General features: G+C 28.0%; 2 protein-coding genes across 2 annotated transcripts in view; one reads left to right on the top strand and one right to left on the bottom strand.

Moving 5' to 3' along the window:
* Positions 1 to 12,293, bottom strand: part of LOC113388175 — an 87,335-nt gene extending 75,042 nt beyond the window's left edge. The window contains exon 1 of the mRNA XM_026625577.1: positions 12,272 to 12,293. Coding sequence (XP_026481362.1) covers positions 12,272 to 12,293 — 22 coding nt within the window. The remainder of the gene's footprint in view (positions 1 to 12,271) is intronic.
* A 136-nt stretch (positions 12,294 to 12,429) lies between these two features.
* LOC113388174 (trypsin-7-like) lies at positions 12,430 to 13,688 on the top strand. Its single transcript, XM_026625576.1, has 4 exons — positions 12,430 to 12,433; positions 12,674 to 12,871; positions 13,026 to 13,264; positions 13,584 to 13,688. The coding sequence occupies exons 1-4, from the start codon at positions 12,430 to 12,432 to the stop codon at positions 13,686 to 13,688; spliced, it is 546 nt and encodes a 181-aa protein (XP_026481361.1).
* The last annotated feature ends 1,857 nt before the right edge of the window (positions 13,689 to 15,545 follow it).

The following is a 15,545-nucleotide window of genomic DNA, read 5'->3' as shown; positions in this document are numbered from 1 at the left end:
AACGTATTGGCAGATAGGGTTAAAGAATGTTTCAGCTCACAAATTAGTCTTTGAAATAGAAGTTTTATTTTAAATTAGTCAAAATATTCATATATCCTTCATCGATGACGGCAAAAATTGTAGTAGCATAATACTAATATATTATTAATAATTTATTACCCCCCATTCATTGCCTAAATTCAGGCCATAAACCTATTTTGATCTGTTGCAGAACTTTTATAAGCCTATTGTTTTTCCTCAAACTTTTCCAAAAGACTTCTCGCCTGAATGTACATTTCATTTCCCCACTTCTGTAGATGAGTTTTCTTTTTCGCTGCTTCTTTTGTCTCATGATCTAATAGAATTGTTGCTCTCCGCCATTACAACAAGACAAAACAAGTGTAAGAGAGTTTGGATCCTATTTAAGTATACTCATTTGTAAAGATTATCATTGTACATTATTCTATTATTAGTGTTATTTCGCAATGACATAGCCATTTTTACTCCTTGCTTTTCAGAAATATTGTCCATTCTTCCAGTAAATTGCAAAATTCGCATTCGCGAATTTATTCGTCGAGTGTACGGTCATAATTCAAAACAAAAGCCTCGTTTTAACACAAGAGTATTCAAATTCTTCAGTCATAACGGAAGTTTGGATTTGAGCTGGAGCGGAACAGAAAACTTTATGAAGTCGTGCTATTAAAGGACTTTTTTCTACTTTTTTTCCTGATGCGACATTTGGGAATGAAAATAATATATTCAATTTAATTACGTGACGTGAAATCAACACAAAAGTTAATATATGTTATATGCCATTGCTTTTGACACTATTATGAATCTTTTGAAACCAAAATAATAAAAAGTATATATGTACGTTTTTGTGTGTATTTATATCTGGACAATTTGTCCCTTCGTCAAAGTTTTCTTAAAAACGTTTTCACCATCCAGCCATTTATTGCAACTCGATAAGAACTAGCGTTCACTATTTATGCGAGACAATTCGCATAGCAGTTTCTTCATAATTCGCTAAAAAGTTTAAAAATTTTAAATCGCGTTTCCCACTCAATTCTATGGGTGTAAATCCGTACAAATGCAACGGAAGTGAGTTACGGCAAGGTCGAGTGCCAATGATTCGTCATTTGCTCTCGATGTGATTATTTCTATAACGGTCGATTCTGATTGGTCATCGTATTTGTGCGAAGCTTCTTTGTATGCCTGACTTTATACGTGCGTACGTCACCGAAAGCGTGAAGCATATTGTTCATTTTTCGGTGTTAATGTCATTACATTTTAAGGTTAAATATGAGTACAAATCTTGAGTTAATAAAAAATGTCTGGATCGAAAGAATATTATATCCCGTCCCCCGTAAATAATTATAGTGCAATTAATAAAGCAAATGAAAAATGTGTGCCGTATAAGAAACGTAAGTTTATTGAAGTAATTCGTATTATTCGCGGTTACTCTATGTTTTTGAGGTTATTAAAATGGAAATTATTTTTATATGCAAGACAGATACTATAACTGTTCAAATAATGAAACTGTATCGCCAGCGAAATACTAAAAAAAACAAGCAATCAATGATTGTATGTTAATTTTAATTACATGAAGTTCTTCAAACATAACTACATGACAAGTGAAATTGTGAAAACAATATTTATTTAGGCGTTGTTTAAAATGATAATTCTCTGCATTTTTATAGATATTAAAAAATATTAAAGCAGTACAGCTTTATTCTAACACGCCGAAGATATATCTTTCTCAGAATTATATCTCAGACACATTTGGAAGTCTACATGTTTCATTTATGATGGCTATTAAGTATTACAAAGTAGCATATTTTTATAAATAATAAAGAATAAATTGATATTCATATTTATAACTCTAAACCAGAGATCAAGCACAACAATAGTTTGTGTAGCTTTTATTTATCTTTTATATATAGATATACTTCATAACGGACATATATGCAGTTTATTCATTGCTAGTGTTAAAGAAATTTTTTCAAGATTGTTATATTACAGCTGTCCACTGTGTGAACGAATATTATAGAATTTATTAATCAGCAATAACTTTATTTCTCTAATAAAGGTTCAAGTCATAGATGCTAATTCCAATGACAAACCGATCATGTCGTATGACTAATTGCATTATTGTTTTTAAATATTATAAATATTTTTAATGCTTTTATAAATTTATAACTTATTATCATATAAATGTGCATAATGGCTGGCATTAAAAAATGTGTGCATCACGAGTGTTACCATATTACTGATGAACATTATTCAAAATTGTTATATGATGTATTTACTTTTAACTTAAATGCCATCTCGTACAATAGTAACAAAGTTTTACCTCAATCGCGTGTGAACCTTACGCGCACTCTTTTTTATCTATAGATATTTGAAACTACATACAACTTGCCTTATGTAAAAATACCATTCACATCAAGCGAGTATTTTTAATACTTTTAGACATTGTAGAATCCATGAATATGATACCTAATTATATGATTATCTATAAGGTTACCATTCGTGCTGGTTTGGCTGGAACAATCCCGAATTTCCATCTTGTATCCCGAGTTTGTTTAAAAGCATTATTTTTCCTGGATTTATATCTTATCTTCGATTGTTCCAGGTTTTCAAAAGGTATAGTCTTGAATTGAATGTTTGCCCTCATTTGGTAATATTAATAACAACTATCATATCACATAAAATGATAATGAAAATATTATGCACAAAGAGTATGCTCTTATGAATCAATACGTTGAATAAATGAATAAAAATATTGCTTAATACAAAATTCTGAAGGCAGATTAAAATAGCTTCTTACATTAATAATTTCAACCAAGAAACAAAAATTATGAAAATCTTTACCATATAAAAAGATAATTATAAAAAATGAATAAAATTTTTTAAAAAGTTTGAAAGCAAAATATATAAGACATAATATAACAAACTCGTATAACAGAAGTCAGTAATTATGATTAAACGCATTCATTTAAAACAATATGATTTTTATTGCATTCTTGAATAGTATTTGTTATTTCAAAAATTTTATGTTATATTACCTCCCTCCCTTTCCGTACTTCCCGGATTAATATGACTAAAAATTACCTTCACGTTTTTGTCTTAAAAAACATGGTAACCTTATTATCTCATTAAACAAAAATATTAAACTTGCGTTCATCATTTGAGTTCTGATGAATGCAATAGCATAACAATAAATTCTGATAAGTTAATTCTGCAACTATATTTAAAATATAAATTTCGGCACGTATTATAACAATCATAGCTACTATCTAAACAACATCCACAAAGTTAATCTGTAATTGTATCAAATTCATCAACACTAATCGATTATTATCAGCTGATTTGTATAATAATCAGAAACTTGCAACCTCAAAGTCGAAGTTGTCGTATTAAATTTCCAATACGATAAGATGATCAATTTTCCAAACGATAAGATGTAACATACATATACCTCTTTGTATATGAACATTTCGGTATGCAATATGCTACAGGGTAGTATATGGAGCATTGTTTATGATATAAAAATATCATTAACTGTATACATTTTCTCATTGTCATTCAGTTATCATTTCTACGTTCTGATTATAATTGATGTAATATTCCACGAACTCATAAATTATATAGGAAAAATATAATTTTCCGCAGGTAATATAGAAATACTCTTATTATTATAACGAGCATGCTGGCTGTACCTAATTATTCAGAATTAAAATGTTTGAACGCAGATGGTATGCTTTGAAGAATAGAAATTAATGCAGCAACAAAGCAAAGATACACACAATATAATAACACACACACACACACATATATATATATATATATATATATATATATATATATCAGTATCGATTGATGGTTATAATAAACCTCTTAACCTCTTTCTTTTATTAATAGTTTCATATAATTTTTCACTTGATTGTGTAAAGAAAATAATAACTAGGTCAAAAGTTCAAATTTTCTATTATAAAATATATTGAAATGACATGTATATTAGAATAAAATCCTCAATTAAGCTAATAATGATTTTTCAATTTCTAGAGAAATAGTTGAAATATTTACTAAAAAGAATTCTTATAATTGTGCAAAATGCTGATCTATTGGTAGAGATCCCAATAGATGCAGTATAAAATATGTACACTATCAAGAAGATATTGTGATATTATCTTTATAATTTATCGATTATATCCAGAATAGATACACCTGCCTCAGAATAACAAATTGAATGTTTTTAATGCTTGAAGTATGTCAAAGGGATCAAAGGGTCTTCAAACGGATCGAAGGGGCATAAAAAAACATTTTTAATTTTTCGAATTTCACTACATAAACTAAAGATGCAAGTATAGAACTACTTATATTTTTTATTTCTGTATTTATTAACTTCCCGTAGAGTTGTAGTAATCGTCCACAAATCTGAAATGATAATTTTTGCATTACTTCACGTTCGAGACGTTTGATCAACCGTCAAATTGTTAAAAAAACATTCAATTTCTACCGATAGGAAGGTGTGGTCATTACTTTCTGGCAAAGACAGATCCAGTCGTTTTGGAAATAAGAAGCTAAATGTGCAAAAATGGTAGTTTTTGAGAGAACAAAGCATACGATTTAAGTGATTCAGAAAATGTTTTGATTGTATCATCGAAACAATTAATTCTCGGTAAAGCAAAAAAAATATTTTTATTATTTTTTTTTATTACCAAAAAATATTTTTTTAATATTGAAAAAAAAAATCCGAAATTTAATGTTAATTTTAGATAAAATTCTACAGCTTACTTGAAATAATCCTTATATTAACATATTTGAAAACATTCAATATTCTTCGAATATTCTATAACGGTACGGAAAGTTCCAGCAATTTGCCTTAAGGGGGTATTCTGCTGTAAAAGCATGAATTTTGCCCGGTTTTTGAAGCGCTGTACAAAGGAAACAAATAATATTTTTACTATCGATTTTTTATAATTTGTTTATACATATTTTATTATTACATAAAAAAAATATTAAAGAAAAATTAGAATTCACAAAGTTATGAGCAGTCAAAAAGGGGGCTCAAAAAAAAAGAGGGTGTCCTGGCGTGCATGATTCCAACCCTCCTGGTGATCCGAAACATAAGAGATAGATAGATTCTTAATTATTCCGCTATCGTATAAACCTTGGATAAGTTAAAAAAAAAATTGTTTGAATGGCGGCAGTTTGAAAAAAAAATAGTTTTCATATTTTTTTTAACAGTTCCGAATTTTTTAAAAATACTTAATGAAAAGTTATAGTTTTGGAAAAGGTCCATGCGATAAAGCGATGTATAAAGAAGATCCTCTTAAATTTAAAGTAAATCGGTTTATTAGAATTTGAGATATCCTTACCAGCTCGAAAAAAGTAGTTCCGAGAAAAACGAGTTCAAAGTTTTGTGACTCGGTCAGACCAGAACCGAGGCCACTTCACTAAAACAGATATAACTCAGGAAATAATAGTAATAAGAATAATCCTTTTAATGACATATTTTTGAATAACTAAACTTTGAATAATGAAAAAAATTTTTTGATTTTTTCAAAATTCTACAATAGAATACCCCCTAAAGGCACAATGTCATTCATCGTTTATACATTGTGTCAGAAATTGTAAAATACGTCTAATTTTGGGTACCAGCTATTATGGTGTGTAACAGCATTTTAACGTAAAACACTAATAATAAAAGCTTCAATACCATTGTTACTCCATCCTGAATAAAATAAATGAAAAGCAAAGTTGGAAAATAAAAATAATTTATTAAGCCATAAGCTTTTTCAGCATCGCTATGCATATGAGTATAGAATAATAACATATATAATCCGAGTATTTGCAAATATTTTAAAAGCTTTGTTAAATTAATGAGTTTTTGCATTGAGTTATATGCTACGGAAACTTTTAATGACGTGCAAATAAAACAGAAAAATTGATCATAAGTATGGTAGTGCAAGCTGCACAGAAAACGGATTACATAAAAATGCATGTGCAAACATACAGAAACTTTGGAAAAAGTATACAAATAAAATCAAATTAGCATTCTGTTAGCGTATTTATTAAAGGTATTGGAAAATTGATGAACTTTAGTAAACAGTAGTTGTTAAAGTTTGGTATTTTACCAGAATCAGAGATTTGAATCAATTTTATAAATTCAGAAACAGTTCGATAGCTGTTGGTTGGGAATTGCATCTATTGGCTTTAGGCCGGGCCGTTTTTTCTCAATTGAATGTTGAAAAAAAGACGATATTGTTGAAACTGATAGATTTTTTAGTCTGAAATAATAAACTAAAATAGTATAGGTCTACGATAGACTGATGAATTATAAAAATTCATAAAAATCTAGAATTTGGCCATGCGCTTGAACAATTCTAATCAGAATCTATGCTACTATATACGTCCCGTGTTTTGTAGCTATCTATTGATTACAGTTGACGTCCACACTTTGATGAAGTTCTTGAACACAAAATAAATAAAATTAATTTTTTTAATAAAAAATAATTTACACAGCTACAGATACTGTAAGTATGTTTGGAAGACATCAATTAGAAATCGCATTAAATCTTTTCGTTGAATAATAGTATGAATTTTGAAAATATACAAATTACCTAAATAGCTCGATTTTTATTGACTAATTTTTTTATTTATTTTTATAAATTTAAATTTTTATTTTTATTGACTAATATTTTTAAAGTAAAATGCTACTTAATACAACTAATTTATTCAATACAATCACTGATATTTCAGACTATCTTATTTTTTATATATTTTTCATTCTATCCAAATTTTGAATTGCGTTTTTCAACTGATTTCATCATTCTTCATCTCTTCTAAATCTGATTTCCAATTCTAATCTTCTTACTTTTAATATTATAAAAATTCAACTCAACATTTCAAAAATTATTTCATTTGAAATTAACTATTTTTAAATTGTATGTCACAATGTTATATGTTTGTTCAAAAAGATATCAATTATTTGATAGAATTCGTTTCTAATTGGGAATGGTATTTTTAACTTCCCGTAGGAAAAGTTATAGTAATCATTATGTTTCAGAGGTTTCTGAATAGTTTGGTATGCCTTAAAATGATGTATGTATTTAGTATGTATGTAGGTATGTAGGTATAGATATAATTTTTCGTCGACGTTTTCAGTAGCACCGCTTCAACAATTTAAATGATTCAAAAAACCTTCGATTTCTATTGATAAAAAGTTATTTGCAAGCACGGATTAACCGATTCGAATGATTTGCTTGTGTTAAGTCTGAAGAATCGAGTAGTTTTTGGAGAGCCAAAACAAAATTATCATTTCAAAATTTAAATGATAAAAAAATTAATTATTAAAAAAATGTCCCACAATAATTCAGATTTTGATTTTAAATAGACCTAAAGTTTTAAACTTCACTTATATGCTTGAAAGAAATAATTTAAACTTTGCAATTCAGTTTATATAATTGTTAGAAATATGAGATGAGCTTTTCTTCATTCTAACTCCTCTTGATCATATTTTGTTTATTAACTTATCATGTGAAGATATATAAACGTATTTGATCAGTTTATAAGTCTTGTACTTTATCTATAAAATACGATTAATAAAAGTTACAGTTTTTATAATAATCTACTCTAAAACATTTAAAATTATTCGAATATTTCATTACGGTAAGCGAAGTTTCTGGAATTTGCCTTAAGGCTCGATGCCATGCAACACTAGGTTCAGTTTTTAGTGAAGGCGAAAACATATTTCCAAAATAAACAGTTTTTCCTGAATTGCTACATTTTAATTTTTATTGACTAAGTAGATTATTTACAATTATCGTGAAGTTCTTGCAATTTTTTAATACAAAACGCTACTTATATCTGGATATTTATTTTGTGGGAAAGACACTAATAACTTCATCAAATACCAAATATCCTAGTCAAATGTTAAAACCAATGAAAACTTATCAAATTGGTAAATTTATCAAATTGGTAAATACTTAAAAAAAAAAATCACAATGCGGTATTGTACTTTTATTATAAAACGACTAGTCTGAAAATGCTATATTACCTCCTTATTGCTTTCCATATGGTTACACCCATGTTACACCAGCTTCGGTAAAAGCACATATGTAAAAAATAAAAACAGAATATGATTATGTTCGCTTTCGAAAGAAGTCCCAAATTTAAAAGCCCATTTGATACCTTTTACTTTTACTTCACAGTTTACCTTTTCGTGTGACAAGTAGCGTAATTTACCATAAAACCCGTGAAGATTCAAACAAATGCTTTATGAAAATGTCGGGCTTTTCAAGCATACACATATATATATATACATATATATATATATATATATATATATAATATATATATATATATATAATATATATATATATATATATATATATATATATATATATATATATATATATATATAATATATAATATATATGTGTGTATATCCATATATATAATGTAAAAGATAAATATCCATGGTAGAGATAATGGCTCACAAAGTAGGGAGAAATCTAAAGTGCTTCTTAACCGAGCTCGGAATAAAATAAAGAAGAAGACGTTAAACGCATTATCGAACATGAAAATAATAAAAGTACTTATAGATTAATTTTCGATTTTCACGAAGGAAGCTCAGGTTCTATGAGTCGGAAAAACAGTAAGAAAATAAACAAAGAATTAATGGCAATATTCGGTTACTGGCGCGAGATAAGCGTCAATTTCTTATACTGTCATCATCTTTCAATTACTCAACTAAACAAAGAATATTTCATGAAGAAGATATTCCACAATATTTGTCGGGAGATAAATTAAGATAAGTTGTGCAATCGTGCAGTATTTGATCTGTTTTGTATGAGGATTTTCACCTAATTACAACGGATAATTATTGAATTTTGATTATAAATTATATATACTAGTGGTGTTTGGCATCGTGCCTTGAAGCAAATTGCTGGAACTTCCCGTATCGAAATGAAATAGTGGAAAAAAATTAAATGTTTTCAAAAAGATTGTTATAAATACTGTAACATTTATTATTTATAAGAGCTTATAAATTGAACGACGACTTTTATACATTTTTATAGAAAATTGAATAAGCAAACTTAATCAATCGGATTTAAAATGAAAGATATTGCAAAGTAAAAGTTATAAATTTGAAGTAAGCTTTAGAACTTTAGTTGGAATTAAAATTAAAATCCGAATTACTTTTGATATTAAAATTTTTTTTTTTTGAAATTTAAAACAAAACAAAAAGAGTATCCGATTTGAATAATCCTAGAAATATTCAATTTATAATGATTGAGAGAAGAGGTGATAGGTTTTTGGCAAAGGCAGGTCCAGCTATTTCAAAAATACAGGCTAAATTTGTTTAATTTTTTTCTCAATTTTTTTTTTCATTTTATCAAAAAAATATTTTTTTTTTGTACATCGAAAATAATTCAGATTTTAATTTTAATTCTGTTCTAATATACTATAAACAAATAATTTCAACTTTGCAATTCAGTTTATATAATTCTTATAAATATTAGATAATGATACAGTATTTATTTTATATAATCTATTTGAAAACATTTGATATTCCTCGAACATTTCGTTTCGTTACAAAATGTTCCAGAAATTTGCCATAAGGCACGATGTCATATACTAGTTTTTCTAAATATTAATATACTAATTAGAAAATGATAATATATTATAGAGAATTTCTAAATATATGTAACTTTTCTGGCCAGAAGTTCTGGACAATATAATAAATATTCGACAGCAAAATAAGCTAAGGATCACTACAACATCATGATTTAAAACATTGAAAACATTTCGTTTTCATGATTTAACACTAAACTAATGGGTTGCATGCCATCGTGCCTTAAGACAAATTGTTGGAACTGCCCGTACCCTAATTTAACAGTACCCAAAAAATTTACACAAAATGTGTATACCTTATTAGAATCTCTATAAAATATCTGATAATTTGATGTACATATGTCCAATAAACATTTTTGACCGCAAAATGACATTTAACTTATTTACCTTCCCAAAAATTTAATCAGTTCTTCATCTTGTCAATACAAATAATTTTTTTTTTTGAATTATTAAAATCGAACGCTCCGTTCTCTTAAAAACTGAGTTACCGATTTTGGCACTTTTTGTCCCATATCTTTGGAACGGCTAGACATGCCTTCGCTAAAAACTAATTAGCACAATATGAATGAAATGTTTTTTGAATTTGAATTCAAATCGGTGGATCGGTGTTCCCGAAATCGTCGACGAAAATTTGTATCCGCACACACACACATACACAAACACACATACATCCATTTTCTCTATGGTATGCCAAAATGTTCAAAAACCTTTGAAACGTAAAAATATATAAAAATTTTCATTTTAGATTTTTTTTGCAATTACTGTAACTTATCCTACGGGAAGTTAATGAAGTTTTACATAAATTTTATTTACATAAAAGTGAATAATTATTTTTTTTATTCGAATTCCCCATTAATGAAAATTACCCACGCAATTATCAGTAATTACAAAGATATGGAGGAAATTTATATGTTTTCAAATGAATGTTAATTTAAGCAAACGAAAAACATTTGTATATACTGTAACAGTAATAAAACTGTAACAGTAATATAACAGTAACATCACAGTTAATAACAACTATTACCAGTTGAAATGAACTGTGGGCTAATATTTTTAATATTTAGTTACACTATACTTTTGAATAGAGGTGCACGTAAGTATTATATTATGAAATATAGTAAATAATATACGATAATTTTTTGTACATTATTTATAGTTAATATTACCTTCGGCACACATAATCAACTATAGTTATATTACTATATATATTATTTTATGAAAAAAGTTTTGATTGTAGTGTTGTTTTTTTCGAAAATTGATAAATTAATTAAAAAATTATATATATATATATATAAATATAAATATAAAATATATATATATATATATATATATATATATATAAACAGGGAATTTATAAATATATATATGTCCATCGAAAATCGACAGCAAAATGAGCTAAAAATCACTACAACATATTTTCGTTTTGATTATTTAACAAAACTTAACAATCTTAAGATAGTAACGATGATAATCTTATCAATATGAAATGAGCGTTTTTCGTAAAAATTAAACACTAATTACTAATAGGTAAGTAAAAAAAATACTCAATGTATTTTTCTGTCTATTCCATTCTGTCTATATTTCCGATAATTTGTAGACACCACGACAAAAAAATCAGATTTTATAACCCTCCGTCGGTCGGATATTTTTTCACCTTCGAGCGGTCGGAAAGGTCTGGCTGGACCACCATTCATTTTACATGCATTTATATGGGATAAATGAGTTTTTGGTGTCTTATATATTAACGATTATTAGTAGTAAATATTTAAAGTTTTGATTTTTTCTTTTTCTTACCGTCTTTTGCATTTGAGCTTGCTTATAATAAAAATATTACATATTATATTATATAAAAAAATCAAGAATTATAAAAAAATCGTTGCTTTTTTTGTTAATTTTTCTGTTTCATGTCAATGAAAAACAATATTTATTCTTTTTCGGCGCCTTTGAAATGAATGTGAAATTCAAACGAAAACGAAATGAGGTGTGAAACTCAAAGTGAAAATATAATTTCACTACAGGTTTCCAAAAAAAAAAATTTTGAACGCAGTATGAGTAAAAAATTGTTGATAATGTGTGCATACTCATCCGATTTTCAGTGTTTGCGATTACCAATAAGTTTGGTAGGTTTTCAAGGAACTCTCGTCATGAAAATACTAACATTCATGTTACAACACATAGCAAAGAATATACACAACGCAGAATAGAAATTGAATAGAAAATACCATGAAAAAAGACAAAATACTGGTTTACATATATCAAAAAGCGTATATTTCATACAAAATGTATGGGTGGTGGTGGTGGACAGACCTTTCCGACCGTTCGAAGTATAAAAAAGTATTTATCCTTATAATTATCCTTCTGTACATTTTTCGTCCTGAATTTTTCATTGATCGACAGCTAATGAAATTTTAGGAAAAGTCAAAAAATTTCAAGTCTATAGGATTACTAGAAGTATTTTTTTTTAATTGAAGTCGAAAACAGTCTGGCCAGACCACGCCGACCGACGGAGGGTTAAACAAATGGAAGTCGGAAGAAGCAAAGTTTGGTAAATACGGCGGGTGTGGTAGCAAATCATAGAGAAGTGCTTTGCTTGCTTTCTGAACCGGTTTTGCTTTGTGTGTAGGTGCCTGATTATGTAGAAAAATACCTTTTCTTGTCTTTTGATCCATTCTGGTCAATTTTCGATCAATGTATGATTCAAATTGATCAGTAATAACGGTTTTTCCAGGTCTTAACAATTCGTAATATACCACAGCATCGTATTCTTGAACTGGCTTTGCAGTCGTCGTTAAAGGTTGTAACAGAATGAGTGAGTTTTTTCCATTAACAAATCGGTGTTGATTTTCTTTCAATAAAAAATCACTTTCTGGTAAAAAATTCAACATTTTACCACTATCAAAATATGGCTTGATGTATACTAAATATGCTTGAGAGATGTCCTAGGTTTGGTCACAATAAATGTTACTTATCACGACATTTTTATCTTGACGATCACTTCATATTGATATACCTGATATGTGTGCATTATATCAATAATTTGCCCATACAGGTTGCGACAAACGGCCCATTGATCGAATAGTGGGAGGTACAAATGTGAGCATCAAAGACTATGGATGGCAAGTTTCTGTCGAATTATTAAAAGTTCATTTTTGTGGAGGGTCAATTATTGCAAAGCAATGGGTTCTTACAGCTGCACATTGCTTCTTTAGGTATGCTAACTACTTATATTACAAACTATTACAGATCTGCATATTGATTTTTAAAATTGTTTATGTTAAATGAAATATGAATATGCACGATAATATAAATTTTCTTAATATTAATTTCTCATATAAATATTAATTAATTTATTTATCATTTATATAATTTATTTAGCATAATACCTATAAGACACTATGCAGTTAGAGCTGGAAGTGATACCATCAACGAAGGAGGAATTATGATGCAAGTAGAAAAAGGGATAAATCACCCAAAATATAATGATACCAATTATGATAATGACGTATCCCTGCTTTATTTGGAATCGCCATTGACTTTAAACGGTATCACAATCCGTACTATCAGTTTAATAGAGCCAGGAGTAATAATGCCGCAAGGTGAAATTGTCAGAATAACTGGATGGGGTTACACAAAGATAAATGTAATAGTTAAAAATTATCTAAGAAATAACCTCTAGTTTTCTATAACAAAATCATGTTTTATTAGTTTTAATAGTGAGTCATACTTTCTATTTTTCTGCCTTTTCAAACTGGAAAATATTTATAACCGATGGTTTTTTACAAATTACACACAACTGCTTCACTGAAAACTAGTATCCAGTAGAGTTGTTAATGAAGTTTAAACCTGTTCATTTTTAATACAACCTGAATGTTGCCAAATGTTTTATATTCATAAGTTGGAATTGTACCAAATTCTTGAATTCACAAATACAATAACTGAAGTAATAATTTATTTATTAGGATGGAGGGCCAAAAATTTCTGAATTTCTCAAAGGAGCCTCTATTCCTATAATTGACTCATCAGAATGCAAGAGAAGATACGGTTCCATGTTCACGAACAAGTAAGGGAAATATATATATATATATATATATATATATTATTTATATATATTATATATATATATATATATATATATATATATATATATTCACCGGAATAAAGAAATAAATAAAAATGTTAATAATTATGTCGGACAATATATAGTTATTCAATGCTTATTTTGGATATCGCTAAATTTAGACGAATTAAGTAAAGAAAAATAACAGGAAATAATTAAATTTCGAATACTAAATATTCCCATGGCCTCATAGTAGATACAATTTACTTTGGCTAAATTAAATGGTAATACAATATAGTTTCTTCTGAATCATTGTTCTTAATAATGTCAAACAATATATACGTACCTAAATATTCTATTTTGAATGCAGAGGAAAAAGGTCATGATCAAGACTCATTGGTAATTTTTTTTATCTAATTTTTGAAAACCTATGTTTAGTTTTCAAATTTTGTAATATAAATTTATTATTTCGGTCCATTGTAGTAACTCTACAATAAATAAAAATATAGTTGGTATTGGTATTTTGCATTAAGGCAAGTTGCATGAACTTCCCGATATGTGCAAATAAACGACTTAATCAATAAAAAATAAATTAATTTATGAGTGATTAAAGGTATTCCGAGTGGATTTATTGCACATAATTGAAAGCGAACGAACACGTTACCTCTGAGTATTTTCTAAAAGCAAATTTTCAGAAGTCAATCATTTTTATAATTGAACCAGTTTCCGGTTTAGTATTTTCATTAAAACCAAGTACTCTATCGGTATACAAAGTAAATCGTCTAATTTTAATTTTAACAAACGTCAAAAAAAGTACTCATTTTCTCAAACTTTGGTGAATTTTCAAAATTAAACTACTTGTCGTAAAGCCGTAATATTTCAATAGGTTGTGTAAGACCATGATATATATCATCAAAAAATGTTTCATAAAAATTGGCTCAATTTTTTTTAACAACGAATTACAAGAAAACGGCTCGGTAGATTTTCACCTAAAACTAATCAGTATTACTCCCAACTAATATCTTTCGAACTGTTTTTGATTTTTCAAAATCGATTCGGTAGTATGAGCTTAAATGTGGACACTTTAAGTTTAACACTTTCCCAAATTTGAAAAAAACGGCTCGGCCGATCGTCGAACTGAGAAACGATAACTCTAATCGAGATACATCAAATGACCTTTAATTTTCTGAAATCGGTTCAGGCGTTTTTGAGCAAATGTCGATAAAAGATCTAATTTTGACCAATGCCAAAAGAACGATACTAATTTTTGCAAACTTTGACGAATTTTTGAAGCTAAACGAGTTGTTCTAGGATAGTAATATTTCAGTATGATCTAGAAGACTATGGCAAATACCGTCAAAAAAATAATAATAAAAATCGTGGAAAATTTTTTTTTAACACTTTATTACCCGGCCCGGCCGATCTCCACCAAAAACTCATCAGTACGGTTTCCAACTAATATCTTTCGAACGGGTTTTGAATTTTCAAAATCGATTCAGAACTGCGCGCTAAAACGTGAACAATTTTTTTTCACTTTTCGGCTATTTGCAAAGAAACGGCTTGGCTGATCATTGCGCAAAAATGATAATCGCTAGTCCTCATCGCGATATATCGAATACGCAAACACATACTTTTTCCAAATTTGATCTCAGAATGGCTTAAAACGTCGAGAAAACATAAAATTATCGAATCAGATTTTTTGATGAAAACATAAATATCTCCTTCGGAAAGTTAATAAATGCGACGTTTTGCATTTAAGGGATAAATAAACTAGCTTTCTCATTAAAAATTAAATACTGTATTCCAATTTGAAATACAAGCTGGAGTATCAGTTGGAATTGACAAATTTTATTAGTATAGCAAA

The sequence above is a fragment of the Ctenocephalides felis genome, unplaced genomic scaffold (genome assembly GCF_003426905.1).
Source record: "Ctenocephalides felis isolate EL2017-DRISC unplaced genomic scaffold, ASM342690v1 CF-g0.4_SCAFFOLD_03572, whole genome shotgun sequence".
NCBI lineage: Eukaryota > Metazoa > Arthropoda > Insecta > Siphonaptera > Pulicidae > Ctenocephalides > Ctenocephalides felis.
The sequence above is the reverse complement of the archived record's forward strand: the minus strand, read 5'-3'. Positions and strand labels throughout refer to the sequence as shown.

Bases quoted from the DNA above. Each gene is read 5' to 3' on its own strand.
- LOC113388174 (XM_026625576.1), top strand. The intron at 12,872-13,025 runs GCATATTGATTT...GACACTATGCAG, and splicing joins TTACAAACTATTACAGATCT to TTAGAGCTGGAAGTGATACC. The intron at 13,265-13,583 runs GTAATAGTTAAA...TTTATTTATTAG, and splicing joins GGGGTTACACAAAGATAAAT to GATGGAGGGCCAAAAATTTC.